Here is a 17,540-nt window from a genome sequence, read left to right on the forward strand (position 1 = left end):
TGCTTTCAAATTGTGGTGCTGCAGAAGACCCTCGAGAGTCCCTTGGACAGCAAGGAGATCAAACCAGTTCATTGGAGGGACTGATGCTGAAGCTGAAGCTCCAATACTTTGGTTACCTGATGCAAAGAGCCAACCCATTGGAAAAGACCCTGATACTGGGAAAGATTGAGGGCAGGAGAAGGGGGACGCAGAGGATGGGAATGCTGGATGGCATCACTGACTCAATGGACGTGAGTTTGAGTCAACTCTGACAGTAAAGGACAGGGAAGCCTAGCGCGCTCTAGTCCATGGGTCACGAAGAGTTGGACACGACTTAACGAAAACATAGCAACTGACCGACAACAAAAGACCAAAACACCAGACTAGGAACATCAGACCATGCAAAACGGAGATGAGATAAGGAAGCCAGAAAAGGAAAAACCATTATTGGGTGGGATTAGCCAGAGGAATCTTAAAGTGAGGTCTGGGAAACAGCATGGCAGGGTATTAGCAAGAGAATGATATAATGAAAGCCACTTATCTGGAGACGCATCTGACAGTACTCTAACCCTGGCCCTTCTTTTACCTTTAACATTTTAAATCTTTCCACAGAACTGAGGTTTACAGATCTGGCTGGAGAGGGACAAGGGAGAGCAACCTTCCTTTTCATCCTGGTAGCCCAAGGAAACGGGGGTGCTGGACTTGCCAAAATGAAATGGACTCTTATTGAGTGCTGCTGTTAAATAAAAGACTGCATGTAATCAGATTAATTTTAACAACCAACTTAAGTCTGCCAAATCATTATCCAGAAGGTCCCGTTTGCCTTTCTTGTGGAGGGACTTGCTTTCCAAAGAGAATTTTCATTATTTTTAAATAAAGGGGAAAATCCCCAACATTTTCAAATCAACTAAACCAAACACCAATAAGCCTCCTGTTATGGCAGGTCTAAGCTCCTGGCCTGCCTGTGCACCCCAGACTTGGGGCAGAAAGTTGACAGAGAAAAATGGATCAAGGCACCAGGATGCGGGGCATTCCACAGGGTCAGAGGCTGCAACGGGAGCAGAGGAAGATGAAGCCCCTGCATGCCTGCTAGCTCCCTGCTGCAACGCTTCCACAGGAGGAAAATAATGCAAGGGACTTGCAGAGCTGTTGTGATGAGTAACCATGAAAAGCTTATTAAAACACATTGTGCCTCAAGTGCCTCTCAATTCTGCCTCTTCCCGTCTACTTTATGCAGCCAAGCTTAATAGGTTTTCCCAAAAATCTTTACTAGCGCTCCTACTGAAAGTTTTCAGTACAAATTGCTTGGCCTGCAAATTCCGAGTACTGCTGAATTCCTCAGCAATCAATGCAAAGAAATAGAGGAAAACAACAGAATGGGGAAGACTAGAGATCTCTTCAAGAAAATTAGAGATACCAAGGGAACATTTCAGGCAAAGATGGGCTTGATAAACGACAGAAATGGTATGGACCTAACAGAAGCAGAAGATATTAAGAAGAGGTGGCAAGAATACACAGAAGAACTATACAGAAAAGATCTTCATGAGCCAGATAATCATGATGGTGTAATCACTAATCTAGAGCCAGACATCCTGGAATGTGAAGTCAAGTGGGCCTCAGAAAGCATCACTATGAACAAAGCTAAAGGAAGTGATGGAATTCCAGTTGAGCTATTTCAAATCCTGAAAGATGATGCTGTGAAAGTGCTGCACTCAATATGCCAGCAAATTTGGAAAACTCAGCAGTGGCCACAGGACTGGAAAAGGTCAGTGTTCATTCCAATCCCAAAGAAAGGCAATGCCAAAGAATGCTCCAACTACCACACAATCACACTCATCTCACACGCTAGTAAAGTAATGCTCAAAATTCTCCAAGCCAGGATTCAACAATACGTGAACTGTGAACTTCCAGATGTTCAAGCTGGTTTTAGAAAAGGAGGAGGAACCACAGATCAAATTGCCAACATCCGCTGGATCATGGAAAAAGCAAGAGAGTTCCAGAAGAACATCTATTTCTGCTTTATTGACTATGCCAAAGCCTTTGACTGTGTGGATCACAATAAACTGTGGAAAATACTTCAAGAGATGGGAATACCAGACCACCTGACCTGCCTCTTGAGAAACCTATATGCAAGTCAGGAAGCAACAGTTAGAACTGGACATGGAACAACAGACTGGTTCCAAATAGGAAAAGGAGTATGTCAAGGCTGTATATTGTCACCCTGCTTAGTTAACTTATATACAGAGTACACATCATGAGAAACGCTGGGCTGGAAGAAGCACAAGCTGGAATCAAGATTGCCGGGAAACATATCAATAACCTCAGATATGCAGATGACACCACCCTGATGGCAGAAAGTGAAAAGGAACTCAAAAGCCTCTTGAAGAAAGTGAAAGAGGAGAGTGAAAAAGTTGGCTTAAAGCTCAACATTCAGAAAACAAAGATTATGGCATCCAGTCCCATCACTTCATGGGAAATGGATGGGGAAACAGTGGAAACAGTGTCAGATTTTATTATTTGGGGCTCCAAAATCACTGCAGATGGTGACTGCAGCCATGAAATTAAAAGATGCTTACTCCTTGGAAGAAAAGTTATGACCAACCTAGATAGCATATTCAAAAGCAGAGACATTACTTTGCTTACAAAGGTCTGTCTAGTCACAGCTATGGTTTTTCCTGTGGTCATGTATGGATGTGAGAGTTGGACTGTGAAGAAAGCTGAGCGCTGAAGAATTGATGCTTTTGAACTGTGGTGTTGGAAAAGACTCCTGAGAGTCCCTTGGACTACAAGGAGATCCAACCAGTCCATTCTAAAGGAGATCAGCCCTGGGATTTCTTTGGAAGGAATAATGTTAAAGCTGAAACCCAAGTATTTTGGCCACCTCAGGTGAAGAGTTGACTCACTGAAAGAGAGTCTGATGGTGGGAGGGACTGGGGGCAGGAGGAGAAGGGGACGACAGAGGATGAGATGGCTGGATCGCATCATCGACTCAATGGACATGAGTTTGAGTGAACTCCGGGAGTTGGTGATGGATAGGGAGGCCTGGCGTGCTGCAATTCATGGGGTCAGACATGACTGAGAGACTGAACTGAACTGAATCTTAGCTCCCCCTGCTCTTCCAAATGGTCTTCCCAAGAGGCGGTGAGGACAGAGCTAAGACCAGGGCATTCGGAGAACAGGGACTGAAAAACAGTACCACTAGGAATGCACTCCCCCCTCAAGAGACCCTCCTTCCTCCTCTAAGCCAGTGTTCTCCTGCCTGGTGCATGACCCTCATCCTCCGTGTGTGTGCTGGATACTCTAGATTGAACCGACTCTTCTGACTCTGACCTATTTACGACTTTTCTGTGGCACCAACTGTGGCATAAGCACTAATCTCGCATTCCGAGTGGTGGCGTCATGTTTCACTCCTTCTATGTACCTGCCCCTCTCATTAGCAACTCAGAGGAACCCTCCATAAATCGAAGGTTCCTCTTCTATTGAGGAACCAGACTGGCTTAGGCTATAGGGAAATCTTGCTCGGTAGGAATGAAGTACTCAAAGAAAGCCTCTCTATTTTCTTTATAGTGTTTCCACGTTGTCTTCTCTTTTGTTTTTCAATCTTTGCTTTGTATTGCTGCAAACTTAAACACACACACACATACAACAAAAACAATCTTTTTTTTTTTGTGACGGAAAAGTCTGGTTATAATAACTAGGTCAGCGGCTTATCACAAGTTTCTGTTATTTTACCATTTTAAAAATGCAATTGCCTGTTAAAAAAGCACTGACCTCTGGCAAAGACCTCGTTATTGACTTTAAAATGGGCTACTGGAGAAAGAGTCTTTGACATGTGGTTTCAGGATGATCAGATGTGAACAAAACAAAACAAAAATCTACTATGGCTGTCACGCTGACATTCAATAGACAAAGCCTTAAAAAAGGATGTAGGCATGATACTGAGGTGTGTGAAAGAGGCAAGCAATATAGAGCAGTTATTTAAAACCAAAAAGAAACCAACAACAATCCAATTAAGGATGGGTTGTACAATGGGAAAATAATCTTCCTATTTTAATCTCCACCAATCAGGTTCTTACTAGATTATAGGGTTTCACTGGAGGATTTATAACACAAAAGAGATGAATAGCTGAACTTAAATAACCTTTCCTAGCTCCTCCCCTGAAATACTACATTCTATATGAAGGAAAGAGAAAAGGAGGAAAAAGCATGTATGAAAGAGACTGGAAAACATGAAAGAATTAAAGAAACAGTAGGTATTTAAAGAGAATGAGAGGTGAACAAAGCCTTATTTGGCGGATAAACTCTACTGAAAATAGGAGAAAACCGACTTTGGTTGTAGCAGAAGTATTAAAGCGAGGGAAGAATTTTCCAACATGAAAACTGAATATAAGAAAAAGTTATAGCCTCTTCTACCTAAAGGTACAGAAAAGACATTAGAAGAAAAGAAGTGATAACTTTTCAAGAGTCCTCCCAACAATACAAACGTAGTTCATCAACTCTGAAAGATAAGGGACCAAGAGAAAAAAGGCTGATGCAAGTGTGTAGTGACAAGAGTTTCTCATTAAGGAAAATCTTAAGGAGAGACTCTCAAATTTTGTTACAAGCTTCCTGGGTCATAACAACAACTATACATGGAGATGAGAACAACAGTATATAAATATTAAAATATGTGAATATTTGCCTGGATAGAGTTAGTTTCATCTATGACTATTTCAACAACTTTAGGATAACGATAACCAACAATCACCCCAGACCTAAAATAGTTAGTCCATGGGCAGAGAAGAAAGATGTGCTTGCCAAAGAAAGAGGTCTGTAATTTTGTTAGAGACTTTCCCATATCTTGCCAGACCCTGTGCCAAGTACTTTAAATGAGTTTTCTCATCTCTTTTCATAATAATTAGCTCCGTTTTATGGAAATTAAGTAACTTGACTAAAGTTACATTACTAATAACTAACCCATTGAGCCAGGATTTGAACTTAAGCTGGCTGATAGTACAGCTTGAGTCCTTAACCTACAAACAGCATTGCGTTTAATATTCCCCAGCAATCCCAGGAGATCAGGTATTGTTTTCATGCTTGTGTTACAGAGATGGAACTAAGGCTCAAAGCACAAGATCACACAAGACCTATGGATAGAGCCAGCGTTCAATACAAGTTGAAATCCAAACCATGTACTTAACCGCTCTCTCTGTCTGTCTCTGTCACTTTCATTTAACTAATGCTTTGAGATGTTTGCCCTGTACCAGGCACCATTACAGTGTCATAACAAGGTATAAGAGATATAAAGATGGTTAAGATGGTTCCTCCTCTCCAGAAGATCACATCTGAGGAGTATCTAGGGCTCCTTTCCCAAAATGAGGTCTACGGACAAGTTGTACAGGCGTCACCTGGGAGCTTGCAGGAAGTCAGAATTTCAAGCCCAGTTCCAGAGCTACTGAGTCAGAATCTGCACGTTAACAAGTTCTCCAGGTGTTTCAAATGCACATTAAAATGTCAGCAATACTGGCCCAGTGGACATTTCAAAAGGTTTTGCTGTTCCAGGGGTAGACTTCTGGAACTTCCCCAGCAGGGCTTCTGCTGTCTGACTCAGACAGTAAAGAACTCTCCTGTAAGGCAGAGAACCCAGGTTCCATTCCTGAGTAGGGAAGATCCCCTTGAGAAGGGAATGGCTACCCACTCCAGGACTCTTGTCTGAAGAAGTCCATGGACAGTGGAGCCTGGAAGGCTACAGTCCATGGGATCACAAGAGAGTCGGGCACGATTTCTATGACTACACTCCAAAAATTAGGGCATGAAATAAAACAACTGAACTGGAAGAAGGGCAGGAATCCTAATACCCAAAGGGCTCTACTCTATTTTTAACTAAACTTTAAAAAATGCTTCTTAAAGTATCCTAGGGGGATAAGTTCCCAGGCAAGGCTATCAGCTGGATGCCAGGTAATCAGGGTTCAACATTTGCTTTCAACATTTTCTCTAGCTTACTTATAAAGATGCACCATTACCTAGAAGTTCACTGTTTTGGGAGAGGATTCTCTTAGATACATATAATCAGGCCTACCTTCTTCCCACCAACATGAAAAAGCTACCAGAAGAGTCAGAGGTACTCAGGTGTAGCTTTGCAGAAATCATAGGGGTGGGGGCTCTTTTCTGATGTTTATTTACCTTTGGGGCTTCATGCTGTAATATGTTATTTTTAATTTTTATTGGTCTACAGCCAAAAGTGAAGCAAGATTCATAAACCATGTCAACCAAAGAGGGGAGATAAATAAATGCATCACACTGCATCTGCAACAGTGGAATCAAATTCCAAAAAATACAAGGCTGTACAGCCCATGCCTAGTAGGCAAGTGGGCTCCCTTGGCAGGCACCCAAAGGGGTGAGAAGCGGTGCCTTCTCTTATTGCAAGGGGTTATCGCATCCAAAACAATACTTTTTCGTAGTAAAACCCTTAAAGATCAAGTTCAGAGCCTGAACTGAATATTATAAAAGACTCTCATTTTAAGGTCCTCAAGGCTTACACTGATTTGGGAATGAAGCTGTTACAAACCCAAAATTTGCTACTTGTGAAACAGCTGATGGATGTCCCATCCATTGTTCAGTGGAAATCAGTAGTGACTACAGAACACCCCAGGAATCCAGGGCAGAAAACAGCACTAGTAGAGTTTAGCTGGGTTTAAACTGAGAGTAGGAACTATCCTGTTCATTCATGTTGGAGCATTTTAATCAGAGGTAGCAGAAAAGGGTAGAAAGACAGATTTCTTACAGACCTGTATGTGCCCTTGAGCAAGTTATTTTATTTCTCTGAGCTTCCACGTTCTTATTGGTATACTGAATTTTTTAATTACCTTATTTGCAAAAGAATACATTGCATGATATTTTAAGGGTTATTCTAAGGATATGTGTAATATATAATGAAAACTGGCACTCAAGAAATGGCAGTTATTCTTAATAATTACGCAGAAAAGGTGAAAGACGAAAACTTGGGTCCAACAGTAAGAAATATCACCACACGGTAAATGATACTTGGATGGTTCAGTTCAGTTCAGTCGCTCAGTCGTGTCTGACTCTTTGCGACCCCATGAATCGCAGCACGCAAGGCCTCCCTGTCCATCACCAACTCCCGGAGTTCACTCAGACTCACATCCATCGAGTCAGTGATGCCATCCAGCCATCTCATCCTCTGTCAGCCCCTTCTCCTCCTGCCCCCGATCCCTCCCAGCATCAGAGTCTTTTCCAATGAGTCAACTCTCTGCATGAGGTGGCCGAAGTACTGGAGTTTCAGCTTTAGCATCATTCCTTCCAAAGAAATGCCAGGGCTGGTCTCCTTCAGAATGGACTGGTTGGATCTCCTTGCAGTCCAAGGGACTCTCAAGAGTCTTCTCCAACACCACAGTTCAAAAGCATCAATTCTTCGGCGCTCAGCCTTCTTCACAGTCCAACTCTCACATCCATACAAGACCACTGGAAAAACTATAGCTTTGACTAGACGGACCTTAGTCGGCAAAGTAATGTCTCTGCTTTTGAATATGCTATCTAGGTTGGTCATAACTTTTCTTCCAAGAAGTAAGCGTCTTTTAATTTCATGGCTGCAGTCACCATCTGCAGTGATTCTGGAGCCCCAAAAAATAAAGTCTGACACCGTTTCCACTGTTTCCCCATCTATTTCCCATGAAGTGATGGGACCGGATGCCATGATCTTCGTTTTCTGAATGTTGAGCTTTAAGCCAACTTTTTCACTCTCCTCTTTCACTTTCTTCAAGAGGCTTTTTAGCTCCTCTTCACTTTCGGCCATAAGGGTGGTATCATCTGCATATCTGAGGTTATTGATATTTCTCCCGGCAATCTTGATTCCAGCTTGTGTTTCTTCCAGTCCAGCGTTTCTCATGATGTACTCTGCATATAAGTTAACTAAGCAGGGTGACAATATACAGCCTTGACGTACTCCTTTTCCTATTTGGAACCAGTCTGTTGTTCCATGTCCAGTTCTAACTGTTGCTTCCTGACCTGCATACAGATTTCTCAAGAGGCAGGTCAGGTGGTCTGGTATTCCCATCTCTCTCAGAATTTTCCACAGTTTATTGTGATCCACACAGTAAAGCAGAAATAGATGTTTTTCTGGAACTCCCTTGCTTTTTCCATTATCCAACGGATGTTGGCAATTTGATCTCTGGTTCCTCTGCCTTTTCTAAAACCTGAAGCCTGGCTTGGAGAATTTTGAGCATTAGTTTACTAACGTGTGAGATGAGTGCAATTGTGCGGTAGTTTAAGCATTCTTTGGCATTGCCTTTCTTTGGAATTGGAATGAAAACTGACCTTTTCCAGTCCTGTGGCCACTGGATGGTAGTGAGGAAGTATTTGGGTTGGAGACTTCATCTCTGAGAACATTTAAGGAAGAGAATAAGGAGGAGAGGGGGCCGAGACTTCTGAGTGTATGTAAATGAGGGCAGCCCAATCCTACTCCCGACTTTCAATTATGCACTGTATCAGAATGCAGAGATTATCAGAAAGGATTGCTGCAGAGATGCCTGGTTAGCTGACAAAATGTTTTCATCCTCCTCCTTCCCAATTTCCTTTTGACCTTGCCCTCCCAAGTGCCGCATGGCCTATGTTCTAATAAGCAGTCCCCACATATTTCACTTTTCTCCCAGCCTTTTAGGAGACCTCAAATCCAAACAAACCACACACAAACTCCCAAGCTGAAAAGCTTTCCGATAGGAATCCACATAAGCTGGCAGCAACGTGGATGAACCTAGAGATAATCATACTAAGCGAAGTGAGTCGGGCAGAGAAAGATAAATTCCATAAGCTATCACTTACGTGTGGAATCTAAAAATACGACACAAGTGAACTTATCTATGAGATGCAAACAGACTCACAGACACAGAGAACAGACTTGTGGCTGTCCGTGGGAAGGGGGCGGGAGAGAGAAGGACGGGGAGCTCAGGGTGAGCAAGTGCAAGCTACTACACATGGGATGGATAAACAGCAAGGTCCTACTGTATACCATAGGGCATTATTGATATATTCAATTTATCCTATGAGAAACCATACTAGAAGACAATATGAAAAAGAGTGCATATACATGTGAAACTGAATCACTCTGTCATACACCAGAAACTAACACAATATGTAAATCAACTACACTTCAATAAATTTAAAAAAATAAAATCAGGTCAGATAATGCCCCGAATCATTAAAATATATATACATATATATATTTATGTTTAGTCCTACTCTTGTAACTTACGAAACACAGGACCCAAGGGCTGGAAGGACTTGTGGTCACAGCTGAGGGTGAGAGCTGCCAGGCCAGCATTCTTCCTATCTGCCCCCTACCTCCCCTCACTCACAGTATCTCTTCATTTCTCTCTGTTTCATGTACTATTTCTCTAGTTTCTGACAGAGGCATTTAGCTCTATGTTATTATTACTTAAAATCCATGTTACAAATGACGCTTGTAATGACGTATTTGTCATTTTAACATGGGAACGTTGGCAAAAGAGACTTTGACCATTTCTTGATTAAAATGTGGGTGAAGCCAGATGACTGTAGTACACATTCAGATGGCATGCAGCTACATTCCAACAGTTGGTCTAATTCATAAGCATAAAGCTTTTGAAAAGTTAGGGCTGGTTGGGGTCCAATGTATTTATACATTTTTATTAGACTCAACTGCAAGATTTGAAAGGATGAATAAAATTCCTTTCCTATTTGCTTCATCTGCTATTGCAGACTATGCCCAACAGATGTCACATATGAAATTCAAATTACATCTTCAAATGGAGCATAACTTTAGTAATGAATAATTCAAGAGAATAACTGAAAAACCAGAATAATATTTTAGAGACATTTCTTTCATTGGAGAGAAAGTGTTAAGGGAAAAATACTCACCTGTTTATCTGACCATTTTCTACTTCAGTGAAATCATTGGAATCATTGCTAATGTTATCATCTTCGGGCACTGTCATGTTTTGCAACTCAGTTAGTTCGAGTCCACTTTTGAAATGCATCATGTTTAGAAACTACCTGTCGTCAAAAAATGGGTCCAAATTCTCTTTTTCTGGGAGTATTTACAACTGGACAGCAGCAAAAATATAAGGCTGACACCCCTAAAATACAACACAAGGAAAAATAAGCATACAAATACCACTGATTAAAAATTAACTATTACACACAAACAATTACTTTACTGATAACATAACTTTTACATTTTGTTATTCAATGTATTAAAGCAATCTTGGCACATCAAATTATAGAGACTGTAAATTTTATGTCTTTCATAAATCTCCCTACATTTTTAACTATAAAAGGAGTCGTCCCATAATCTTTATGTTCACATTTATAGAAAATATCATGTCATCTTTAGGCAATAGAGATGCCCTTTTATGAAGCAGTAAGTTTAAAAGGAAAGCGATTCAGTTGTTTTAATGCGTCAGACCACAGAGCACACACATACCTGGGTACAGACTGAACAGACACAAAAGCCCCTTTGATTTAGCAATCCCAGTTTAATAAAAATGCAAATCCTCAATAAATGGCATCATGCAGGATCAGCCACCCAACTTGGAGGTCAAGCAGCAAAGGACAAATCTGTGTTTTGAAATTTAGCTAACAGTTTATCCATCAACTGCAAGAGATTAAATCAATCTCTTCAATGAAATCACTCCATGTCAGGGAATTAGGGAATTAAAAACTCATACTCTGGGGATTTAGGTTAATCCACCTGAAACTATATTTCCTCACAGAAATGAAAGACTTGCCGAGTTCACATTTTCCCCGACATGGATGACTGTGACTTAAATTTCAAAGGGGTCACCATTAATATAAGAGTTTCAGGCTCCCCAGGTGGCTCAGTGGTAAAGAATCCACCTGCCAATGCAGAAGACGCAGAGGATGAGAGTTCCACGCCTCAGTTGGGAAGATCCCCTGGAGGAGGAAAGGGCAGCTCACTCCAGTATTCTTGCCTGGGCAATTCCATGGACAGAGTAGCCTGGTGGGCTATAGTCCATAGGGTCGAAAAGAGTCAGACACAAGTCAGGCTTAGCAACTGAGCACTATCACTACAGAGTTTCAGACACACAGCATCACAAATCAAAAAGCAGGTGGCCACAGAGGTGTGATACTGTGATTTATCATAAAGTGAAAGTCACTCAGTCATGTCTGACTCGATAGTCCACAGGGTCACAGTCAGACATGACTGAGTGACTTTCATTTTATTTCTTTCACTTTCCCTTCTCCAAGGGATCTTCCCAACCCAGGGACTGAACTCAGGTCTCCCACATTGCAGGCAGATTCTTTACCAGCTGAGCCACAAGGGAAGCCCAAGAATACTAGAGTGGGTAGCCTATCCCTTCTCCAGCGGATCTTCCTGACCCAGGAATCGAACCAGGGTCTCCTGCACTGCAGATGGATCCTTTACCAACTGAGCTATCAGGGAAGCTCTGATTTGTTATAAAGAATACATATTTGGTCTTCGTTCTTACTTCTGGCTCACAGCTCACCAAACCCTTAGAGCTCAGATAGTTAAGAATCTGCCTGTAATGAGGGAGACCCAGGTTTGATCCCTGGGTCGGGAAGATCTCCTGGAGAAGTGAATGGCAACCCACTCCAGTATTCTTGCCTAGAGAATTCCATGGACAGAGGAGCCTGGCCGGCTACACCCCATGCGGTTGCAAAGAGTCGGCCATGACTGAGCGACTTATACACACTGTAAGAGTGATAAATGTCTTTTGTTATGTTAATGAGACAACTCTGGGAAAGCACCTAAGGATGGGGGCTGGTTGCCAGTGGAGTCAAACATTTGATTAGAGGACTGGAATTTTCAGTCCCATCCATGAATTCCGGGGAGAGGAGAGAACTTGAATCAATCACTCATGGCCAATGAGTTCATCAATGATGCCTATGTAACGAAGCCGTGAAAAAAAATTAATAAAGGAGGTTCAAAGAGTATCCATACTAGGGACCCAGAACTCCCCCACGCCCTGGACACCACACTCCACAAGGACAGGAGCTCTTTTGTTGAGGACCTCGCCACTGTACCTCTACCTTTGGCTGTTGGTCTGTATCCCTTCGGGCTTCCCTGGTGGCTCAGCTGGTAAAGAATCTGCCTGCAATGTGGGAGACCTGGGTTCGATCCCTGGGTTGGGAAGATCCCCTGGAGAAGGGAAAGGTTACCCACTCCAGTATTCTGGCCTGAAGAATTCCATGGACTGTAGAGTCCATGGGTCCCAAAGAGTCAGACACCACTGAGTGACTTTCACTTTCACTTCACTTGTATCCTTTGATATCCTTTGTAATAAATGGGTAGCGAAGTGAGTAAACAGGTTTTCCTGAGTTCTGTGAGCTGTTCTGGAAGATTAATGGAACCCAATGAGGAGGTCATGAAAACCTCTGACTTATGGCCAGTCAGTCAGCAGCACAGGTGACAACTTGGACTTGTGATGGCGTCTGAAGTGGAGGGCAGTCTCATGGGATGAAGACCTTGACCTGTAGAATCTCATTCTGTCTACTGGTAGATAATGTCAGAATTGGGTCGACAAATGTTGGTTTGGGGAAGCCTACACCCACGCATATGCACATGTTGGCACTGGGTCCAGGAATCCTTTTAAGAAGGAAATGCAACTGTCAAAGTCAGGCCTGTAAAGGTATGGGAGCCTCACTTGGATAATCTCAGTGAGGTGATAGGGTCCAAGGGATGAAGCAGAATGTCATGAGATTTTTTTTTTCACCTCCAATGGTAAACCCCCTTGGATGATGTTTTGATATTTTGTCTGACCTTGAATTCCACAACTGTCACCTAGTTAGTGAAAACTCCAGTGTGACCAGGTAAGCATCCTGCAATACCCAGGAAGTAATATTTAAAATATGTAATATTTAAAATAGTAAAAATATGGTAATATTTTCTGGACCCTCAGAAAGTACTCTGGAAGAATTCTTCAAGAATCTCTTTCTTCTCTTCCCAACAGCTAGGCTACACATTACTCCTTTTCATTCACACATTTAGAATGAGACTTCCCTGGTTCCAGGATCCTTCAAAGCTTCCACAAGATAAATACTGTCTACTACCTCAGGTTCCAGAAGGCTCACCCTTTCTGCAGAGCAGGGCCTCTTCTGGAAACCAGGAAGCAGGGACAAGAGACCAGAGCTCCTTGAACTCCTGATCTAAAGCCAACCTGGCAGCTCCAAGCTGATTCTTCCAGCCAGTGTGGCAGTGCTGGAGCTTGGGCCATGACTAATTGCTTTTAGTGCCTTCACACAGCAGCAATGTCTACAGCCTGTGTTTTCTTTGCAAAAGTTGAAGTGCATGAAAAAGGCTAAAGCCCCCGTCACCTTTTGGCCCCCTCTAAAGAAAGCAACACAAGAGGACCGGACTGGGTCATTCCTAGGAGTCTTGCCACCCTGGCTCTCACCTAAACGACTCCCTCAGAGGTTATTGAAGCGATCCTGCAGGGCTTCTAGAAAGTTCACTCAGTGGATGGCAATTCCAATCTGGGCTAAGGAGTGCTTTTCTCTCCATAAACTTGTAGGAAATAGGGTACTGGACAAAAAATTTCTAAGGAGAGGAAAAGGTGACTAACAACACATTTGGGTCTGTTTGTATTCAAACTTTTATATATTAATATACATGTGTGTATACAAATATATACTATGTACTTTTTATGTCAGTATTAGGCAAATGCCAGTACTAAGCTAATCACATAGGATACATTTATTTTTGCCTTTGGCTTAAAGAGAAATTCATTTTTTCACAGTTCCAGAAGTCCAAAACCAGGTGCTGGCAGGTCTTGTTTCTTCTGAGGCCTCTCTCCTTGCCTTACAGGTCGCTGTCTTCCTGCGCTGTCCTCACATAGCTTTTTGTCAGTCTCTGTTTTGTCTATGTTGTAATCTCCTTTTTTTTTTAAGAATAAATTTTTATTGTTGTGAAATAGCCTATCTGAAATCTAACTTAGTCTTGAAAACAAAAATCTGGAAAAATGCGGAAAAGTAACAAAATTAGTGACATGTGTCACTAAAAAAGTTAAGGCCATACTTAGAAAATACTACCCATTCAATTTATCATATATTTATTGAGTACTGGGTGATGAAAGGATTTTAAAAGCTTGAAAGGGTCAAATTCAGGGATCTGAGGCAGTTTCACAGAAAAGTCACATCTGAACTGGCTATTGAAAAAGGGAAAAAAAATTTCTGGTTCTAAAGTTAATATATACCCATTGCAGAATCTTTAGAACAAACATTGTACAAGAAACCCAACACCCCAAATGGGCCACTGTTAAAGTTTAATGTGCTTCTTCCTCCCTTCTTTTCTCCTTTTTCTTTTCCTTTCTTTCTTCCTTTTTAGCTCTTTTATTAACTTTGGGATTTTAGTGTTTTTAGTTTGTTTTTCACATAATACTACATAGTACACATTTGAAGAATAGACATGTTTTTTTAAAAAAATGTTAGTTCCATATTAATAAATAATATAAGTGCAGAAAAATTAGAAAATACAAGCTTGCAAATGAAGGAAAAAACAAATAAAAAAAAATCACCTGTTATCTCAGCAAGCAGAGGTGATCACTGTATATATATATTGAGGTGTCAGCTTCAGGGATTTTTCTCTGCACATAGATATAGTGCCTGGCACACAGCAGACACTTGATAAGTATCTGTTAAATGAAAGGAATGAGTACAGATTTTTAAAAAATATGTACATTTACAAAAATGGAAATCATACCACAGAGTTTTTAAGATGTATTTTTTCACTTAGCAAGATATAGTCTCCCATCCTGAGTTATGTCCATAACACAGTTCTACATCATTACTGAAAATGCTCCTTAACTGCTTGACTGTGCCATAAATTGACATCCAGCCTGCTATTGCAGGCTAGTCGCAGTGCCTGGTGGACGGGAGACAACAGGTGGAGACGGGCCCTAAGCTGAGACTTCTCAATGAAAGGGAGCATGGCCCATGACAAAGAGACAGAAAGTGCAGGTCAAGTTTAAGAAACAAAAGAGTTACAGTTTCACTGAAGGACAGAAGCAATTATCAGACTGTACAATCAATTATAAGATTGAATGAGATCATCACGTGAAGATTTTGATGTTAACCCAACTACAATGACTATCCCCCAGCGTCTATAATGTTACAAATGACAGTTTACTAAGCACAGAACATTTCTGATCCTTCACTACAAAATTCAGAGATATTCTTAAGAAGCAGTATTATCTTGGTATGCTTACTGGTACATTTTACTAATAGTACCCATGTAAAAAACATAAACTTCTCTACTCTTCATGGTGATACATATCAAAGAAGAGGTTATACAGAGAATTTAACATTGCTTACAGGTTTCCTTGGTAGCTCAGCTGGTAAAGAATCTGCCTGCGATGCAGGAAATCTCGGTTCGATTCCTGGGTCAGGAAGATCCCCTAGAGAAGGGATAGGCTACCCACACCAGTATACTTGGGCTTCCCTGGTGGCTTAGATGGTAAAGAATACACCTGCAATGTGGGAGACCTGAGTTCGATCCCTGGATTAGGAAGATTCCCTGGAGAAGGGCATGGCAACCCCCTCCAGTATTCTTGCCTGGAGAATGCCCGTGGACAGAGGAACCTGGCAGGCTGCAGTCCATGGGGTCGCAAAAAGTTGGACATGACTGAGGACTAAGCACATACAGCCTACTGAAACAAGCAAGACCTTTTCATATAAAGTAACAATAATAAAACGTTTGCATGATAGAGACCAAACTGTACTGTAAAACAAAGACTCAATCCAGAAAGATTTCAGAGCCATACATATGTACACGTGGGAAGGAAAGAAGGAAGGAAGGAAGGAAGGAAGGAAGGAAGGAAGGGGGAAGGAAGGAAGTTGAAGCCTGGAGAAATCAGGTAAGATTTTACAAAGAGTTAGCATATGAGCTATGCTTAAAAATAGGATTTAGACTGGAGTAGGGAAGGCATTCCTTGCAATAGAAACAGCATAGGCAAAGACATGGTGGCCAAGTGTGCACAGAACACCCATTCAGATGAATCTAGCTGAAGCAGAGAGATCAAAGAACACATTCTTGAGTAGGAAGAGGTTATACTGGTTTGGTAAAAGCTGGTTAAAAACTATAGAGAGGAAATCAAACCAAAGAATATACTATAATTTAAACATTGTCCAAAATTACTTTGGGGGATAAATAAGCAAAAATACATTTAGATTCCACTAACAGAAAGCAGAGTTCCAAAGAATAGCAAGAAGAGATAAGAAAGCCTTCTTCAGCGATCAATGCAAAGAAATAGAGGAAAACAACAGAATGGGAAAGACTAGAAATCTCTTCAAGAAAATTAGATACCAAGGAAATATTTCATGCAAAGATGGGCTCGATAAAGGACAGAAATGGTATGGACCTAACAGAAGCAGAAGATATTAAGAAGAGGTGGCAAGAATACATGGAAGAACTGTACAAAAAAGATCTTCACGACCCAGATAATCATGATGATGTGATCACTAATCTAGAACCAGACATCTTGGGATGTGAAGTCAAGTGGGCCTTAGAAAGCATCACTACGAACAAAGCTAGTGGAGGTGGTGGAATTCCAGTTGAGCTGTTTCAAATCTTGAAAGATGATGCTGTGAAAGTGCTGCACTCAATACGCCAGCAAGTTTGGAAAACTCAGCAGTGGCCACAGGACTGGAAAAGCTCAATTTTCATTCCAATTCCAAAGAAAGGCAATGCCAAAGAATGCTCAAACTACCACACAATTGCACTCATCTCACATGCTAGTAAAGTAATGCTCAAAATTCTCCAAGCCAGGCTTCAGCAATCCATGAACCGTGAACTCCCTGACGTTCAAGCTGGTTTTAGAAAAGGCAGAGGAACCAGAGATCAAATTGCCAACATCTGCTGGATCATGGAAAAAGCAAGAGAGTTCCAGAAGAACATCTATTTCTGCTTTATTGACTATGCCAAAGCCTTTGACTGTGTGGATCACAATCAACTGGAAAATTCTGAGAGAGATGGGAATACCAGACCACCTAACCTGCCTCTTGAGAAATCTGTATGCAGGTCAGGAAGCAACAGTTAGAACTGGACATGGAACAACAGACTGGTTCCAAATAGGAAAAGGAGTACGTCAAGGCTGTATATTGTCACCCTGCTTAGTTAACTTATATCCAGAGTACATCATGAGAAACGCTGGACTGGAAGAAACACAAGCTAGAATCAAGACTGCTGGGAGAAATATCAATAACCTCAGATATGCAGATGATTCCACCCTTATGGCAGAAAGTGAAGAGGAACTCAAAAGCTTCTTGATGAAAGTAAAAGAGGAGAGTGAAAAAGTTGGCCTAAAGCTCAACATTCAGAAAACGAAGATCATGGCATCTGGTCCCATCACTTCATGGGAAGTAGATGGGGAAACAGTGGAAACGGTGTCAGACTTTATTTTGGGGGGCCAGAATCACTGCAGATGGTGACTGCAGCCATGAAATTAAAAGACGCTTACTCCTTGGAAGAAAAGTTATGACCAACCTAGATAGCATATTCAGAAGCAGAGACATTACTTTGCCGACTAAGGTCTGTCTAGTCAAGGCTATGG

At 41.7% G+C, this 17,540-nt stretch overlaps 1 protein-coding gene across 1 annotated transcript in view; it reads right to left on the reverse strand.

Moving 5' to 3' along the window:
* The window catches only part of LOC120857923 (sodium-coupled neutral amino acid transporter 1), a 63,562-nt gene extending 48,323 nt beyond the window's left edge, over positions 1-15,239 (reverse strand). The window contains exons 1-2 of the mRNA XM_040233819.1: positions 14,508-15,239; positions 9,871-10,088 (exon numbers count right to left, since the gene is read on the reverse strand). Coding sequence (XP_040089753.1) covers positions 9,871-9,992 — 122 coding nt within the window. The 5' untranslated portion in view covers positions 9,993-10,088; positions 14,508-15,239. The remainder of the gene's footprint in view (positions 1-9,870; positions 10,089-14,507) is intronic.
* Between the last annotated feature and the right edge of the window lie 2,301 nt (positions 15,240-17,540).

Source organism: Oryx dammah, unplaced genomic scaffold (assembly GCF_014754425.2).
Source record: "Oryx dammah isolate SB20612 unplaced genomic scaffold, SCBI_Odam_1.1 HiC_scaffold_29, whole genome shotgun sequence".
Lineage (NCBI taxonomy): Eukaryota > Metazoa > Chordata > Mammalia > Artiodactyla > Bovidae > Oryx > Oryx dammah.